This window comes from Ammospiza caudacuta, chromosome 20 (genome assembly GCF_027887145.1).
Source record: "Ammospiza caudacuta isolate bAmmCau1 chromosome 20, bAmmCau1.pri, whole genome shotgun sequence".
Lineage (NCBI taxonomy): Eukaryota > Metazoa > Chordata > Aves > Passeriformes > Passerellidae > Ammospiza > Ammospiza caudacuta.
The window spans coordinates 10029260-10048250 of NC_080612.1; the positions used below are offsets into that span (position 1 = coordinate 10029260).

At 42.7% G+C, this 18991-nt stretch overlaps 1 protein-coding gene across 3 annotated transcripts; it reads left to right on the plus strand.

The window, feature by feature from the left end:
- Nucleotides 1–615: 615 nt before the first annotated feature.
- GDPD1 (glycerophosphodiester phosphodiesterase domain containing 1) lies at nucleotides 616–17818 on the plus strand. 3 transcript variants are annotated; one of them, XM_058817561.1, is made up of 11 exons: nucleotides 616–802; nucleotides 4973–5015; nucleotides 8231–8366; nucleotides 9594–9639; nucleotides 10166–10284; nucleotides 11408–11497; nucleotides 12615–12748; nucleotides 13233–13292; nucleotides 14020–14071; nucleotides 14581–14739; nucleotides 17544–17818. In XM_058817561.1, the coding sequence occupies exons 1-10, from the start codon at nucleotides 667–669 to the stop codon at nucleotides 14701–14703; spliced, it is 939 nt and encodes a 312-aa protein (XP_058673544.1). In that variant the 5' UTR covers nucleotides 616–666; the 3' UTR covers nucleotides 14704–14739; nucleotides 17544–17818. The 3 variants fall into 3 exon arrangements, with proteins under 3 accessions (XP_058673544.1, XP_058673543.1, XP_058673542.1); XM_058817560.1 differs by lacking the exon at nucleotides 17544–17818 and adding an exon at nucleotides 17139–17525; XM_058817559.1 differs by lacking the exon at nucleotides 17544–17818 and having other exon boundaries at nucleotides 14581–17525.
- Nucleotides 17819–18991: the final 1173 nt, after the last annotated feature.

Sequence of the window (18991 nt, forward strand, 5' to 3'; positions counted from 1 at the left end):
TCCCTCCTGTTTGGAATATGATATAAGGGGTTGGACTATGATTTTATGACCTCTGAGGGGGTGTGTGGCGAAAGAGCATCCCTGCCATTTGGAATTTGACGGGTCTGAGGGGCTGGGTGGGGGAAAACACATCCCTTCCTTGGAATACGACTTCTCTGGGGGACTGGGTGTGGGAAACGCATCCTTCCACCTGTGAGGAGAGAGCCGGCACAGCCAGGTGGAAAATAAAAGCGTATAATTGAGAATTTCCCCACAGCACTTGCTTTTTGACCGTGACAGCTCCGCCCATGAGGCGGGCGCTGGGCGGGGGTGTGGAACACACATCCCTCCACCTGCCAGTAGATAGCCGGCACGGCTCGGTTGGGAATTAAAGCGTTTAACTGGGAATTACCCCCGGAGCGATTGTGAAGCAGCGGCGGCTGCGGGCAGCCCCTCACGGGCGGGCGGGAAGGGAAGGGCGCGGGGCCGCCGCGCCTGCGCGCTGCGCTCCTGGCGGTGCCGGGGCGGCTGCGCGGGCGCAGAGGCTGCGCTCCCTCAGAGCCGCCGCCGCTGCCTCGGAGCCTCCGCGTCCCGCAGCGGCTCCGCCTCGCTGCGAGCCGCCCGCGGGCTGGGACACGGACACGGAGCGCGGCAGGACGGGCCGGGGCGGCCGGTGACAGGTGCAGGATGTCGGCCACGCTCTACGTGCTCTCCACGCTGGGTGGATACGTCCTCACCTCCGCGCTTCTCCTCAAGTGCCCGGGGCTGCTCCATCGGCCCAAGCGGCAGCGCTTTCGCTGCCGGCACATCTCGCACCGCGGCGGTGAGTGAGGGGCTGCGGGGATGGAGGGGAGGGGATGCGGGAGCCTCTCTGCTCTCTGTCGCTCCTGAGGGACGGTCCCAGCCCGGCTCTGGGCGCTCCGGGCCCGCGGGCGCTGCTCCCTCACGACCCCGGGGCTCTGCTCGGGCCCCCGGGCGCGGGAGGTTCGTGAGGGGCTGCGCGGTGTCCGTGCCTTGCAGGGGCTCCCTTTAAACCTTCCTCCCTCAGCCTAATTTTAGGTGCCACCTGCTGACCAGTGCCTCGCTTCAGCACGCGGAATTAATCTCCGAAGTCCAACCGCGCCAGTCGAAAATCAGCTTTTTTTCTTTTTTTTTTTTTTTTTCTTTTTTTTTTTTTTTTTTTTTTTTTTTTTTTCGTTCTTTCTGACGATTCTGTATCCTGGTATTTCTCTCCCCAGCCAGATGGGCGTCTGGCTGTTGCGTAGGTCAGGTACAAGAGAGCAATTTTCTTGCCTCTGCCCTCCTGTTTTCTTTGCTTGCTGCTTTCAGGGGAAGCAGAATTTGCTGTGACTCTGTTCTTGTTCCCCTCGGTGTTGCAGGCAGACAGTGAATGGCTCAGTGCCCTGGTAAAACCCTCTTGCATTTGAAAGTCAGGCACGTTGATTCTGTCTAAAATAGGCTTTTAAGTTTCTCCCACCTATTCCAAAGCATTGGGAGGGGGAAATGCAGCAAGGTGTGTCTTCCTGTTGTGTAGAGATCAGTTCTGTGCTCTTCCATGCTGCCTCACCTAATTTTTGAAAATAGCTAGTTTGCTAGTAAATATTTTTTGATATTTTGTGTCAGGGGTGTCTGGTGATGAGTTTAAACAGTTTTCAACATCAAACTTAGTGCCAGTTTTTGCAGAGGTTGATCACAGTTTTAGCCAGTTGTCCTTAACAAATGCTGTTGTCTTGAATTATCATAATAAAAAAATTGGAGCTGATCTCTTAATGATTTTATTCCTGGCGCTTCTTTCATTTACTTCATTTGGCAGTTTAAGATTCTTTGTAACTATAGCTTTAAGTATACCTTAAAACGTAGCTCTTTGTGTGGACTATCTGTATTATGTGTTACTTGGTAGTTATATTTTTCCTTCATCGAAAAGATTCTCAATTTTAAGGGTTTCCTGGTTTGGTTTGGTTTATTTGTAAGCTGTTAAAAACTTGCAGGCGACTTTGTTGGAACTTGGAATGATCCCTTAATCCTCTGTTCTCGCTCCTTTGCAAGCACCTCAGTTAAGATCCGCAGCCCCGAGCCTGGAATGCGAGGGCTCGGGCCGGTCGCTCTAAGCTCCATCGGAACTGCAGGAAAGCCTCGCTTAAGGCAGGATTATTCCTCAGGCACTCAAAGTCCACAGCCTGAGAATCGTTCCTGTGAAATCCACCCGAGGCAGGAGGGCAGCCCTGGACGTTGCAGCAGCTTTTTGCCCATTTGAGGCTGAAGATCCCTCGTGCTTTGCTGTCCTCGGTGTTTACCCTGCAACATAAATTCCTGCGGGACTCGAGTTCCCGGCTTTGGTCACGCTGTAGCTTTAGACTCAGTGTCAGGTTTCCTATTGCATTACTCCAATTAGCTTAACTCGTTTGGCTTTTTCCTCTCTGGGATCAAACCTTGTGCAGTCAAGTTTTTAAGTCTTGATTTATCTTGCTTTTTCATTCAAGCATTTTGTCACCTCATTTTGTAGAATCATGCCTGAATTATTTCTTCATGTCTGCATAATTTTATAAATGGTCATTTCTGAGGGCAGTTATTGACTCCTGATATTCTGTGTTGGAGTCCTCTGTCGATGCCAGCAGCCCTGGGTTGCAGGGTCTCTCAGAGAGGGTAGCAGGATGGTTTTTACACAGAATAATTCAGATTGGAAGGGACCTCTGGGGATCTGGACATCTGATCAGAGCAGGTTAACCAGGACCTGGTCCAGTTAGGTTTTGGATACATCCAGGGATGGAGCCTCCACAACCTCTCCAAAGTTTGGCTACTCTTGCAACAAAACAAGGGAGGTTTTCTTACATTTATAAACTGAATTTCCTGTATTTAAACCTGTTCTCATTCCTCTTGTCCTTTCCCTGGGCACCACCAAGAAGAGTTTGGCTGAGTCTTTATTCCCTTCCATCCAGTATTTACATGTGTAGGATCCTCTCCAGACAAAACAATCCCAGCACCCTCAGCCTCTCATCCCTGACTTTCACAGCCCCTCCTTGGATTTACTCTGGTAGATCCAGGTCAATCTTGTGCTTTGGAGCCCAGAACTGGACCTGGTGCTCCAGGTGTGGTTTCAGCAATGCTGAGCAGAGGGGAACCATCACCCCCCTTGACCTGCTGGCCCCAAAACCTCCTCGAGGGTCACCCCCTTGAGGCAGTGCTGGGTGTTGGCTCCCTCTTGGCCATGGTGGTGCTTGCAGAGGGGGAATTGGTGCCCTCCTCATGTCTGGCTGTGCCATTTGGGCTGGGGAAGGTCTGTTCCTCACAGGGACTGAGCCCATGGAGCTGGAAATGTCTTTGAGGAAGTGTCAGCAGCCTTTTGGTCAGCCCAGCCTTCTCACTTTTCTGGGAGAAAATTACTTTTATCCAATAACTCGTGTAGTTCCCCTTTCTGCGTGTGGTTGCTGATTTAGAATTCCTCTTTCAGCTGATCTCTCAACTTTGTTCCTCATTTCCCTGAAATGCTCCAAGTCAGGCATTTGACTCAGCACCCCTGACCTGTCACCATCCCTGGCCCTTGACCACCTCCCTGCCATGTGATTTGTCACATCAGCCACTTGAAACTTTTATCTTTGGAACTTTCTGCCCAGGAATGTCAGGGTGCTCTTGCTTTGCTCACAAATGGAAGACTTGACTCAGGTGTTTTGGCCCTTCCCTCCCCGTTCAGGATGTATGGGCTGGATTGCCCCAGCTGATAAGTTATCTAAAAACCTCAATAATTATTGCAGTTAATTTGTAACTGATCAGCCAGGCCCTGTGCAGGGGATTCCCATTTGTTAGGCAATCACCAGATGGGCACCATGAGGTTCTCCTGCTCTCCTTTGTCCCTTGTTCACTTTTGCTGCTCAGCCAACTCCCAGTTCTGCAATCAAATCCCATAGAATGGTGAATGTCTGACCACAGGAGCTGCTGTGGGCTCACCATATTGTTTTACATTAAACCCTGCAGATTTTTGTCATCACAATTCTAAGTCTTCCATTTTGTACGCCTGCCTGAGAACAACAATTTTTAATTGGTGCTCGTGCATTGCTTTAATTAAGTAACTGAGCACAGGTTTAGGTAAGTATGTCCTGGTGAGGTCTTGTTAATAGGCAAGGCCTTAATTGGAGCTCTTATAATTGCTGTTTACAAAGTCTGTCATTCATTGATGTCAGAGAGCAGCTGAAATTTGCATAGATATCTTCATCAGCACGTGTATCCTCCCGAGGTTGTTTTGTTTGCCAGTCTATAATGTTGCCTGTTTTCTGAGGAACAACCTCAGGAAAAGGCTGACAAAGGCACAACCTCAGAAAAAGGCACAACCTTTTCCAGTCCCTAATCAGGCTGATTTTCAAAGATTTTTATGCAGAGATTGCTGGCTTAGGACTTGCAGAATTTAATCCTGCCTGAGAGAAAATTAAATTTGCTTGTCCTTTCATTTCTTAACTGAATGGATGTGTGTTTGATTCCTTGTGTGTGAGAGCTCCTTTCTCCTTCAGCACAAACCTGTATTGACACATTTGTGCTCTTTGCACTGAACAAAGAGGTTGTCACCTATGTCACCCCAGCTGGGTTATACATTTAGGGAGTGTCAGCTTTAGAATGCCTTGGGGGATTTAATTCATTGCTTTTTTGTTATTTTTTTCTCTTGTTACTCTTCCCACCATCTCAGCTCCATTTTTGCATGTAATTTCCCTGTGCCTGTGGGGTTTATTGTTCTAACTGAATACCTCTGGTAAAACAAACACTTTGGTTTGAATATTCTAAGTGTTACACAAATCCAAGAGAAGTTCTTTTTTAAAATCCTTTTACTTGGAGAAGGTTGTGTCTGTCCAGGACATTGGTGGCAACAGAGATTTCTGATTCATGAGGATTTCATCTCATTTCTCAAAATATGTATATTTTAAAACCTGCTAGTTTTTAATTCTATTTTCAGTGGGGTTGAGGGGAGGAAAAGGATTTTGTGTAAGTTTTATTTTTGTTGTTTCTGCAGGTGCTGGAGAGAACCTGGAGAACACAATGGCAGCCTTTCACCAGTGAGTACAGAAGGATGAGAATATCTGACTTAGGTGTTCTCAGTGTCTTTAGTGAGTGAAGCCACCAAGGGAGGTGGGAGTTCCTCAGTTTTTGGGGTCCCCGTGTCCCATTTCTGAAATCAGCTCTCCTCTGGGTAACTGTGGATTGCCAAATCCACTCCAGTTCCACCAGAAGGAGTTGGGATACCACAAATTATGGTCTGTGCTCAGTAACAAATGGAAACAACCCCTGAGGCCTGAGCTGTGCTAAACCAGCAAACAATGCTGTGCCTGGTGGTGATTACTGCTATTAATTAATTTATCACTATAAAGCAGAAAATGCTGCTGTTGATGGTTTTCCCTGCACTCATGCAATGTGTGAAAGCCTCTTACTCAGGGTTTAAAATGGGGCTGGGACCAGAAAGCCTCCAGCATTTAAGTAGTGAGTTTTAACATTTAAGTAGTGAGTTTAGTGAATTTTAACAAGGTTCTCAAAGGCATTTGAAGAAGCAGCAAATCTAAAACTCCAGCTGCTGCTCAGAAGGGACCACATTCTGTGGGCTCCTCTTTCTTTTGTTTGGGGTTTTTCTGATTTGCTTTGTGCTCAGGAGCCTCATCAGTTTGCTGTGTCCCTGCAGCCTGAGGGGTGCCAGCTCTCCCAAGCAAAGAAAAGAAAGTCCTGCACTATTTTCTATCTCCATGGAAGCTCAGCATAGTTTTCTGTGGCTTTTTGTTTGGTTTTTTTTTCCTGCTGGCCTGCCTTTTTTCAAGTCTGCTACCAGACTTTCTGAAAGTGCTTCTTCCTTTTTTTTAACCATTTCTTAGTTTTCATTTAATGTCATACATAATCATTCTGTACACAAAGAGCTCTTGCAATGGAAATTACTCCATAATCAATTTTTATTTTATTCCCAGAAATAAGCAGTAATACTCAGAGAAAGGACTGTGCTGGGGGAAATACATTTTGTGATGAGTTTTTCTGACTCTCTTCTGCCCATTTTAATTATTTTAGAGCTGTGGTGGGACAAATGCAGATTTTGAACCCACAGCAGTTGCCAGTAGCAAAGTTCATCAAGGAGAGCCAGGGTAGCTCTGCAGGAAGCAATTTCCTCCTGTTAGGAGTAGAAATTTTCTGGCTCCTTTTGGGAAGGGGTAAAGGCTTTGTCCATCCCATTTGCTCATTCCCATCTTCACAAGTAAAGCAGCAAAAGGGGTAGAGAATCAGTGTTTTGGCTGGTGAAAAATGGTCAGGATTGGCTCAAAGAGCTGATAGGAGCTGATCAATCATAATCCATCAGATTCTGTGTGAAGCCAGACAGGGTGTGTCTGCAGGAGCTGTTCCTGCAGGTTTGCACAAGCAGGAATATTTGCCTGTTGCTGTAGTTGAATCCAGAGGAGAATGTTTGTATGGGGGGAGGAGACATTCATTGGCAATTTCAGTTTCTATACTGTTTAATTTACAAATATTCTGGAAGGAAATGAGAAGCTTTTTGTACCAAAGACAATCTTTTTTTTAGTTTTGTTTTACTGGGTAAAATGTATAATAGATGGGGGGAGGGTTATAATCTTGTTCTACCATATTTAAATGCTTCTGTGGTGGGTTTAGGTTATAAAACAACAGATTTTAAGCAGGAGCACTCTCACCCTAATTTACAAATGCAAGCCTACCTCACAGCTTGAGTTCTGGAGCAGTTGGATCTGAATCCACAATGATGTTGTGAATCTGGAGCCTTCTCTGGAGCAGTGTGGGTTTGACAGAACAAACTGATTCCAGCTGGGCCAGCTCAGCACTTGAGGAAGCTCATTGAGCACTGAGCTGCTTGTGAGGGCCTGGCAAAGCCTCAAATCTGCTCACAAGGAAAGTTGTTGTTCTCCCCTTTCCAGGCAGCATCAGCCCTGATTCTTAAGCAAGAAATATTGCTAATAAAATCTGCTGGTGCAATGATAAAACATGGGAACAGCTACAGATCTGGCAAATCTCCTGCAGCAGATTTGGAGTTGCTTTCCCTCAGGAGGAAAAAATCACCCAGTACAGCCTGTGATTCCTCCATATGTAACAGGATTTTGTTCCTCTCCTAATTCTTAATTAGCAGCACTGGCAAACAGTTCACAAATTGGCTTTAATTTGACAGCCCTCCTTGATCATTATTCCAGCTGGACCAGAAATTGTTTTAACCACTTTGGGGAGTGTGTTCTGATTTATTTTTTTGGTTTGTTACCACATTAGTGGATGTCCATGGGCTGTGTTCAGCAGCCAGCAAAGCCCAGAAGGAAAAGGCTGTGACTGAATTTCCACAGCTTTGGGTCCCAGGTGGGCACAGCTCACAGGTGCTGTGGGTTTGCTCAGAGGGGGATAAAAAAGGTTTTGAAGGAAGAGTTCAGACTTTCATCTGTCTGCTGGAATTACACCTCTTTTCTGGTCAAATGAGCAATTCACTGCTCATTGCAGCTTTTTTTTTTTGTTCTGGTGTGAGGTTTCCTGTTCTCATTTCCATCAATATCATTATTATTTTCTGCTTTCCTTGCTTCTCCTATGAACCAAACTACCATGGAGTGCATTTGGGATTGGATTAGAGCTTTTCAAAGCAGTGGCTTGGACCAGGAATAGTTATTTTGCTTTGAAAACTGTGACTGGATGTTTAGTGGTTTCTTTCCTTTTTAATTTAAATTAAAACTTTTTCATTAAAACAATAGTTTCAGGTTGTTTTTCTACCCAATAAAACAGCCAAAAGCCTGAAAGTCCCACTGCTAATTTCCTGATCCATCCCTTCCTGATTAATGTAAAAAAATAAACAAAAAACAGGTTTCACACCCCTGTCATTTGTGGTTTCTCATCACAAATTCAATTTCTTTTTTCACAACCTCACTTCCTGCAGTGGGCAGATGTGCTGCTGCTCCTTAACACCCCACTCCAAATCCTGACCCAATCTTTAGGAGCAGGTTTCTCAATCCTGGGCTGGCAGGCTGCAATCCTCAGGTGAGCTTCCCAAATCCTCTGGGACACAGAGCCAAAATTCCCATCTGTGCTTCCAGAGATGTTGTTTATTCTTGCATCAGCTTCAGCTGCAGCAGAGATTGTGAGGATTCCTGTTTGCTCCTTGCTTTGCAGCAGCATTGAGAGGATTCCTTGCACCACCAAAGCATCCAAGGCCCTTCCAGTGGGTTGGTTTGTGGAATGTTTTGGGTTTGGAGCTGCACAAAGCACCTGAGTGGCTCAGGGCAGCCTTTCCTTGCAGTGCTGTTAATTTGGGGACAGACATGCTGGAGCTGGATTGTCACCTGACAAAGGATGAGCAAGTGGTTGTGTCCCATGATGAGAACCTGAAGAGATCAACAGGAGTTGATGTCAACATCTCTGACCTCAAATACTCGGTGAGTTGAGGAGGAAATGGGCTGGGGGGGTGCTGAAAAGTGAATTTGTGGGGTGGGCAGGGGGCTCTGAGTGTGCCTGGTGCCCAAAACCAAAGGGGAGGATCCACCTCAATAAAAAACCCAAACAAAAACCCCACCCTAAACTAAACCACCCTCCCTAAACTCCCTGTGCAGGCAGGAGATCACACCTGGCACGTCCACAGGGGGATTCACTCCTCAGGATCAGCCTGGGTCAGTGGCTCTGCAGCTGGCATGGTTTGTCACACCAATGGCAGAGTGACAATGTAAGTTTTCTGTGCTGTTTAGGTGGCCTGGAAAGGCCCAGGGTGGCCTTGGACAGCCCGGCGCTTCAAAGGACGAGGAGAGACTTCTGATCTTGTCTCGGTCTCGGTGTTTATTAATTGTTTATCTAAAAGATTTTCTCTCAGCCCGACAGAGGTCTGCACAGCAGCCAGCCATGGGCACACTGCGAGCCCCCGGGGCGGTCACTTATCTTTATACCCGAAGTTACGTGTACAATATTTATCATTTTTCCCCAATACCTTCTACTCTTATTAACCAGTGCACTTTTAGTAATGACCAATCCCAAAGTGCCACCATCACCACAGAAGATGGAGGCCAAGAAGAAGAAGAAGAAGAACAGGACACGCCCCAATTCCTCCATCTTCTTTAGACCCCCCTGTACCGAAATCCTAAACCCTGTGTTTTACACTTTAATTAACTTATCCCTTCACAATTCACCCAGTGAAACCTTCCCAGTCCTCATACAGGTGTCGTCTCCTGTGCAGGATCAAAGTCCAGCCACCAGACACTTCTGGCAACATTCCAGGACTCCTGAGCCCCCCAAGGGTGGTCTCGGCCTCTCTGCACCTCCGTCCTGAGGTGCTGAGATCCCACATGACAAAAGCTCTTCCTGGTGTCACCAGATTTTTAGTGGGAAAACTGGGAGATGAATCCCCTCTGCCTCAGCAGTGAAATTTTCAGGATTCTCAGTGGAATTTCCAGAATTCTCAGACATCTGGGAAAGTTTTGCTTTGTTCCATTACAGGTGACACAAATCTAAGAATGCCAAACAGTTCAATTAATACTGAAGGTGGTGCTACTAAACCAGATTTTTGGATGAGGAGAAAGTGGCTTGTGAATTATGATTTTTTTTGTCTTTTGGGAGGAGGGTCATGATTATATCCCTGCATTTGAACTGATGTTCCATTCTTCTTTATTTTTAAGGAACTTCCACCCTATCTCTGCAAGTTGGATGTCACCTTTCAGAAAGGTGAGATGTTTGTCTCTTGCTGTTTCAATTTTCCATTTGGCAAAGGGATTAGAAAAGTGCATTTGCTTCTCTCAATATCATGACAAAAGAAGTTTCAAAAGAAAAATATAACCCTGGCTGTAGAAACCAGTGCAGTAGTTCCTGTAGGTATGAGTTCAGAAGGAAATTTTGTTCTCATTTTGTCTTTTTCACATGAATCTCTGCATTTGGTGTGTGGTAACTGAGCCTGTGTTTGCTATTTCAGGATTTTAATGTTGCCTGTACTCCTACTGTTGCTAAATAATGAGTAAATTTCATGAAGTTAAAACCTGAATGTGCAACGTGCTCAGGGCATTTTCATGATGGAAATGAGCTTGTCATAGTTAATTACAGCTGAATGAAGTAATTTTTTGTTTAAAAATGTGATTATCCTTGGAACTTTATTAAAAGTATAAAGTTTGAAGGTGTTGAGTGCTCTGCCATTTCTGCTTCTCTCTGTGGTTTGTTCAAAGTGGCCACAGCAGTGAGAAATTTCTTGTTTCCCCAGAAAGTCAGTGTGAGGGGACAGACAACCGAATCCCACTGCTGCAGGAGGTGTTTGAGGCATTTCCAGAGACTCCTGTCAACATTGACATCAAAATGAACAATGATGTGCTGATCAGAAAGGTACGTGGGCCCTGCTGAGCTGACAGTGAGGCAGGGCAGTGCTGCTGATATTCCAGGGGTTTTTTGGAGTTCTGGCAGTCTGTGATAGCCAGATCTGTGTTCTTGGACTGCTTCACCCTTCTCATGTTGGGTCCTGCTCCCTGTGTGAGGTAATAGAGGAGACAGAGAAGGGCTCTTGTGCAAGATATTCTGTAAAAGCTCTTCAGGACCCTTCATCTGGAAGAGAAACATCTCCAGCACTGCTGGAGACCTGTTTGGTTTGTACCTGATGGGAAGGATCTCCTTAGGGACTGTTGCTCCCCAAAGCAGCATAAAAATGATGTTATTGTGTAGATAGTGATGATGTGAACATATCTGACCTCAAATACTCAGTAAGTTGAGGAGAAAATGGGCTGGGGGGTGTTGAAAAGTGAATTTGTGGGGTGGGCAGGGGGCTCTGAGTGTGCCTGGTGCCCTTAATACAAAACCCAAACAAAAACCCACCCTAACCTGAAAATCCCTGTGTAGGTAGTAAGAAAGTAGAAAGTAACCTGAGTAGATGTGTTCAACACAGAGGGAAACCTTTCCAGAAAATATTATTTTGTCATTTAGCTTCCTTGAATTCTTGAGGGTTTTTTGTAGCTATAATCTGTTGTCCTGAACCCATCAAAGCATCCATGATCTAGTTGAGGTGTTAGAACATGGGTTGGACTACAACTTCCTGAAGGGTGGCTGTGGTGAGCTGGGGGTCGGCCTCTTTCTCCGGGCGACAACTGATAGAACAAGAGGACACAGTCTCAAGCTGCGTCAAGCGAGATGTAAGTTAGAATTAAGAAGGAAATATTTCACAGTAAGAGTGGTCAGATACTGGAATCATTTACCCAGTGAGGTGGTGGAGTCATCATCCCTTGAAGAATTCAAAAAAAGACTGGATGTGGCACTTGCTGCCATGATCTAGTTGCACAGTTAGAACATCGACTGGACTCGATCTTAAAGGTCTCTTCCAACCTAGAATTTCTGTGATTCTGTGAAAAAGTAAAGAACTCTTCCCTGCAATGATCTCCAAAGCAAGCAGAGTTTCAGTTCAATAATGCTGCATTTAATTCCAGTGGCTGCAGGTGAGAGCTGTGCTTTCTGTGTGCAGGTCTCAGAGCTGGTGAGTCGGTACAAGAGAGAGCACCTGACCGTGTGGGGCAATGTCAATTATGAGATTGTGTGCAAGTGTTTCAAGGAGGTAAGGCTGAGTCCAGCTGAGCTTTGGTGCTGTGTGCTCACAAATCCTACAAAAAAAACACCCTGCAAATCAAGATTTAACCAGCTAAGCCAGGCTTCTACTCCTGGTGAGAAATTCTGTGCTCAGATTGTTCTGCTAAAATAAGGCAAGCACAGATAACACTCCTCTACCCTGCCATAAAATACTTGAGGTATTCAGCTTAGTCATGTTTTATTCTTGTTTTATGAAATATAGGGCATTGCAGTTCTATGCCAGGAGTTCTTAGAAGCCTCTTTTGCACATCATTCATCTGATAAAAAGCAGTTTTCCCAAGGATTGCTGATTGTCTGCTTCTTTGCATGAAAATAATGGATGTGGCCACTAGTGGACAGAGTTGCATCAGCACAAAGCTGTTCTTTCACAGCTATAATTCTCCTCCTTCTGCTGAGGAATTTTACAATTTAGAATTAAATTACAATTGTGCTTAGTCCAATGAGTTATGCACCTGAGTGAAATCTATCTTATTGGTAGTTCAGTCTAGTTGATTATTTCAGTTTATCAGTGCAGGACTTTTACCGCACCTGAGTGGGCGCAGCTGGTGAGAGAGAGACGGTGAATCTTGTTTCTTGAATCAGAAGGCTTGATTTATTAATATATGATATAATACATTATAGTTATACTAAAAAGAATAGGGAGAGAGGTTTTTGCAGAGCTGCTAGCTAAGCTAAGAATAGATAGAAAAGAATCCACAACAAAGCTGTGGCCAAGGACTCAGTCCCCTGGCTTGCACTGGTGATTGGCCCTTAATTATAAACATAAAACATGAACCAATCACCAATCAAAATAGGTGCCCCTGTTGCATTCCCCAGCAGCTGATAATAATTGTTTACCTTGTCTTTGGAGGCCTCTGGCCTCCCGAAGACACAGAAATCCGAAAGAAAGGATTTCTGTGGAGAAATGTCTGCGACACAGGACAACACCCATTTCCTACCTGAACAGCAGTTAGATGTATTCACATAAAGCAGCTTAATCTCAGGTGTGATTGCTGCACTTCAGCCATGCATTGATGAGTAAATTGAATTGCAGCAGAGTCAAAATCTACCAAGCTAACTGAGAATCTCTTTTGTGGCTCCTGCAGAACTCTGACATTGCCACCATCTTCTGTGCCCAGCGTGTCCTCCTGCTCCTTGGCCTGTTCTACACTGGGCTGCTGCCCTTTGTTCCCTTCAAGGAGGAATTCTTTGAGATCCCCATGCCTTCCATCATCCTCAAGTGAGTTACAGCCACTGCTGTCCCAGTGTAAAGCAGCAGATCCCTGAGGCCTCCCTGAGCTGGTTTTTGGGGCTGAGGTTCCTTTTCTGCTGGTTTAGGCACTTTTGGATATTGCTGGGAGAATTCTGTGCACAGTAATACCCAGCAGTTCTGTACTTACAATAAATTCTTGCTCTTTTCTCCTCTTTTCTTGAGATCAAATTTATCTGATAGGGCCCAGAGACAAGCTAGCAGTAGAGTGGAAATGAGATTTCACAATCCTTCTCATTCTTCACTCAAAATGCTGCAGAATTCTCATCTCTGCTGCTTCTCTTAAATGTGGCTCATTTCTCTTGTATAACCCAATTCTACGTCACTGTCTTGAGCAGTGAAATTGCTGCTCTAATTTGAGCAAGATTAATTCTTTATGTTCCTTTTGCTGGAACATCTCAACTAAGATTTTAATCTGTGCTCTGGTAATTTTTGGTTTCCTTTTCCTCAACAGGCTGAAAGAACCAGAGAAGATGTCAAAAAGCCAGAGATTTGTTATCTGGCTGGCTGACACGTAAGATTTTTGTCTGGTTTTTATTTATATTTTGCTTTTATATTTATAAACATTTGACTCAAACAACTAAGATTAGCTATTGCTGTATCTATGCATTATATATTTTCAGTTCCTTCCAGCTTTTTGTCAGTGCAGGATAAATCAGATTCAAATCTTATGTAGGTGTTCTTTATGCTTTTATTTTCCATACACATGAGCTTTTTAAGGTGGGAAGTATTCCAATTGTCTCTTAAGCTCCTGTCCTTAATTGTGCTCAGCTAATTAACATGCAATTAGATGCAGAATGCAGATTTTGTGGATGTGACTGTTTCATAATGTTGTCAGAGGAGAGGCACTGTTTGCCTTGCAAGGAACACTTTGCATTTTAAGAATATCTGTGCTTCAGAGGGGATTTAGGCACAGCTTTTCAGTGACTGCAGTGTCTCCTGCCTCTGACATCTGATAGTTTAATTTCTCCTGGATGTTTTCATGTCTTTTGGTGGGAAGGATAAAATCTCACTTGAAAGCAGAGTGGTTCACCAGACAAGGTGTAAGGTCCCTGCAGGGTGAAGGATTTCTCTGCTGGATTTAATCTTGATACTTGAATTATTTGAACAATTTCTAGGATTGGATTTCTCTTGTGGAAAACTCTACACACTGTATAGGAACTTCATTGCAGGTCATCAACAGACACTGAAAATTCCAAATATACCTGAAGTTGTTCATTAATTTCCCTCTCCTTTCTCAGGCTGCTGATGAGGAAGGCACTGTTTGATCACCTCACAGCTCGAGGCATCCAGGTACAGTGGGGAAAGCTGAAGTGAGAATTCAAACAGACAGGCCCAGCCTTGAAGGAGGTTCCTGTTCCCCACAGCAAGTTCTTTGTGTTTCTGGGACCAGGAGTTGCTGTTTAGTTCCTGAGCAAAAGCTGCTGCTGTTATATTTCTGGTTGCAAAGGAAGATTTGTACACCTGGGAAAAAAAAAAAAAAAGAGTTTTTTCATTTTAATCCCTTGAAGTAAAAATTAAGCCTATAAAATCTGCAAAGCTGGTTATTTGATGTGGGACTTTCACAAAATAATACTGACTTTTAAAAGGGTACAAAGTCTGGGGTAGTGGAATTGGAGTCACCATTAAAAAATGTCCTTTCTGGAAGGTGAGGGGGAAAGTCCAGCATCAGTGTCATCATTTCTCATTTTAAATATGCAGCAACATCTCTCTCAGATCAAACAATTTAGATCAAAAGTCACTTTTTAAAAAGGAAATTATTATTTCCTGTAATAACTTGGTTGTTGTATCCCATTTCCCAGGTGTACATTTGGGTACTGAATGAAGAACAAGAATACAAGAGAGCATTTGATCTTGGAGCCACTGGAGTGATGACAGACTATCCAACAAAACTGAAGGAGTTCTTACATAATTACCCAGCATGAAGGAAGAAAACTGAGAAAGTCCTTCCAGAACAGATTGTGAGCCAAGGATTTTCCTCACTAAAAAAAAAATAATTGGGGGCAGCATGCACAGATAATTTCTGTTGGAAAGATGTAACTGATGATCTGTTTCCTTGTTGTCAAATCACTACCTAATGTCAAGGTTGTCTATTTATTTTAAACTTTCATGACATAGTTTACATTTGTAAATAGCTCATTTAGTAACAGCACACTTCACAAATGATGATGATTAGGAAGAGAGTTGCCTGATAAGGTTGCTGTAGATAATAAGCATAATTTTTCCTGTCACAATTGTTCCTAAGCAGCTGTCCAGACATGTCAGTTATTCCAGTTATATTCTAGTGAGCAGAAACTGAAGAATTTCTGAAAGTGTAGCCTGTGTGTTTGCATTTCTTGTGTTGCTTTTAGATTTCAGGTACCTTCTAGAGAAAAAAAAAAAAAAAGATAAAATAAAGAAAAACAGGCACAGGAGAAACAGCAAAGCAGACTCTGTGGCTGGCCAGGTAGTGAAGTGCACTCAGTGAAGGTGGTCACTTTTAGCCAGAATTAACTCAGTGCAGATTTATTCCATTATTCTCACTGACAATAATGTTGAACTTGAGTTGGAACTGGATTTGGAGCCTCTCTGAGGTGATGGCAACACTGTGACCTGTTGGTCCAGGATTTAAATCAGGATCTGGGTTTGACACCAAGTTCCAGTGCAGGGTCCAGCTTTGCCCCTGCCTCTGGCTGCCTCTCATGGCAGGGGCTGGATTTCCAGGATGGAAAATTGCACTTGGTGCAGATTCCACTCACTTTGAAATAGCCTTTCCACCATGTCCTAAAAATCTTTTGCACATTTGTGGTTCTTGATGAACAGGAAGTTGTGTTTTAGGGTGAGGGACCAAAGAAGATTTTAAATTTGGTCAGGAGTTTCAGGGACAAATGAAAATGTTCCTACTAAATGAATTCACCCAGATTTTTGTGTATTTATAAAGGGAGGAAGTGTCAATCTAATGTGTATAGATTTAGTCTTTTCTCTCCACAAAAATCCATTCAATATCCATCATGTTTATGTGCATGGATGTGGGAACAACTGGCAACAGCCAGGAAAGCTCAGTTAGGCAGGAAGGTATTTCTGGAAGCTTCCATGCTGCTGTGAGCAGGAGTTACCCCAGTGTCAGCCAGGTTGGAGCCTGCAGTGCCCTTGGGGTGCTCATGGCATGGCTGGGCCTTCAGGGCTTTGATTTTGTGGTTTAATGACCCCCAATGTCCAGAGCTCAGGCACTGCATCATCAGATGCTCTCTCTAAGCAAGAGTTTGGGTCTGGCAGTGTCTCTGTTTCTTGAAGGGATTTCATGTGAAAATAATAGATTTAATAATAAACACAGTAATCAGATGTGTTTTTACAGCAAGGAGCAGCCACTGTGCTAAAAACTGATTTTTAAGTAATTTTTTCCCCCTTGGTAGCTCAGATTTGGGAGGTTCTTGCTGCACCCCCTGGCTGCTGTGCCATATTTATAATTGTGGAGCATCTTTGCTGTTCCACTGCCTGTCAGGAGGTTGTGAGGATGCCAAACCCATCTGCAGGGAGAGGCTTTGTTTCTGCACCACAGCTCCTTTCTGAGGAATATGTCTGGATGAAATGGAAAAAACCTGCAGCATTTAGGATTCAAGTGAACATGTGCTGATGGGGGCAGATGAGTTAATGTTGTCCTTTGGAATGTCTGCCTGCTGAGGATGACTGCAGATTCAATTTCCTCCTAATTTAATCAGCCTTGTTGCTTATTGAATGGAAGAGAGGAAAATGGAACTTCCTAACTGTTCATGGGGGGAAAAGGATGAAATTATTTATTAACTACTAAAGCTTTCTGTTTCCCTCTCAGACCAGCTCTGTCTGCTCACATAAGTGCTAATAATCAGTCAAGTCACAGCTCTGCCTGCTTTTTAGAAGCCACAGAATGGTTATAGAAAATGTTCCACATGCAGCTCAGAAAATTAAAAAAAATTCCACCTTTCTGTCCCAATCTGGGTTTATTAGCAGTTTGTAGCTCCAGATAAGTTTTTATGCAATGTGGGTTTTTTAAATTCAATTTTATTGCTGTTGAATTTGTAACACATGCACCAATATTAAGATGCAGATATAATTATGGTTTTAGAAAATTATATCAAAACCACATTAAAACTGATTTGTTTCAGTTAGGAGGAGCTAAGTTTTAAAATGCCAGTTTTGATCTCTGACTGACTTTGTGTCAAGTTTCCCTCAACACTCAATAAATAATCAATTTTCCATTATTCTACATTGAATGATAAAACACAGGCACTGAAATTAGTGTTTTATATTTAATTTTAACATTTTAATTCTCTGTTTAGTAGTAGAGATGGAAATTTCTGCCTTCTCAAATTCTCAACACATTTCCCAACCCTATTTTTGTCAGACCACCAGTGTTCTACATCTGATGGAGCTCCTGACTGTGCTGTTACACATTGACCTCTCTTGGACAAATCTGCTGCTCAATATCTGGAATTGGGTTAGGAGGGAAAGGCTCCAGAGCTGGAAAAGATGGAAATAAATAAAGCTGGAGATTAATCCAGAGCTGGATTTATTCCTTCACCTCTGGGATTGACACAAGAGCTCAGCTCTGATCTCATGGGACAGAAAATGTCCCGTGGGTGACTCCCAGCCCCAGTGCACAGGGCCTAGGCTGTGATGACTGTTTGTGACAAACACCATGGACTTGGGGGAACTCTAAAAAACGAAGATTTGTTCTTTCCAATCTTGTTTGGAATATTCCAGAATTGCTGTGTGATTTTTTTTTTTTTTTTTTAAACCACTTGTACAGAAAAGCTTTTGTTGAGAACTTGCACAACTGTCCAGGAGGATGTTCAGTTCATCTCTCTCTGAGGTGAGATTCTTTTCAGGTACTTTTAACTCTAAATATTGTTTTAACACTGTGTTCTCCACCCTGTTTATGTATGAAGGATGACTGCATGGATTTCATGCACTTTTAATTTGCAGAAACTCTCGTGGACCTCTCTAGCTCCAAAGCTATGCAGTGATTTCTCTTTTCATGTCAAGAAGGACTTGATGCTTTTGAAATGTGGCACATTAAAACATCTTTGCTCATAAAAGGTCTAAAACTGAATGCTTGTTAGGTGTGACTTCTTTCCCTAAAAACCTCATTTCTGAGAGTTTTGTGTTTACAGTGTCCTTGCTTTGAGTTGGTGTTCTCAGGAATTCCACCTGCAGCAGCTTTCTGTCCTTTCTGATGATCAGCAGGATAAAATTTCCTCTAAACCTAGAGGAAACATTTCCAGCTTTCCTTCTGCATTGCCATTAAATTACATGAAATATTAGGTTTTAAGGTCAAGTGTAATTTTGAAGCCTTGAGAGTTCATATTTAGGTGAGAGAGGTGAGCTGGGGGTTTGTGTGTTACAATATTCAGTAACTCCCAAAGGATTTTTCCAGCACTGTGAGAGGATTCTCCAGATGGCTCTGGGTGCTGTTTGATTTCTTAAAACACTTCCTAAATGTTTGCTAAACCAGAACAGGAAACTGGGGGACATGACAGAGTCTTTAACATGGAAAATATTTATTTGTGATCACTTCAGGTGCTGTCACTTGCCATAAATTTGCAGCTCAAACAAAATATTCAGAAAAACTTCACAATTTATTTGTCCAAAGCAGGAAGGCTTGAGGTGCTGATTATTCTGAGTAATTTTCAGGAAATATAATATAATATAAATTACACATTATATATTGTATTATACATTATATATTGTATTATACATTATATATTGTATTATACATTATATATTGTATTATACATTATATATTGTATTATACATTATATATTGTATTATACATTCTATATTTTGTATTATACATTCTATATTTTGTATTATACATTCTATATTTTGTATTATACATTCTATATTTTGTATTATACATTCTATATTTTGTATTATACATTCTATATTTTATATAGAATATATCATATATTTTATATATAATATGTAATATATAATATATAATATATATAATATATAATATATATTATATAATATGTAATATATATAATATATAATATACTATACTATATCTTATTATAATATTAGATATAATTACATATGATATATATCTTATTATTATATATAATTACATTATATATCTTATTATATATAATTACATATGTAATATGATATATCATTACAATTAAATATATAATTATATTTACTATATCAATGTAGTTATCTGAATATAATATGTATTGAAAATATAATCATAAT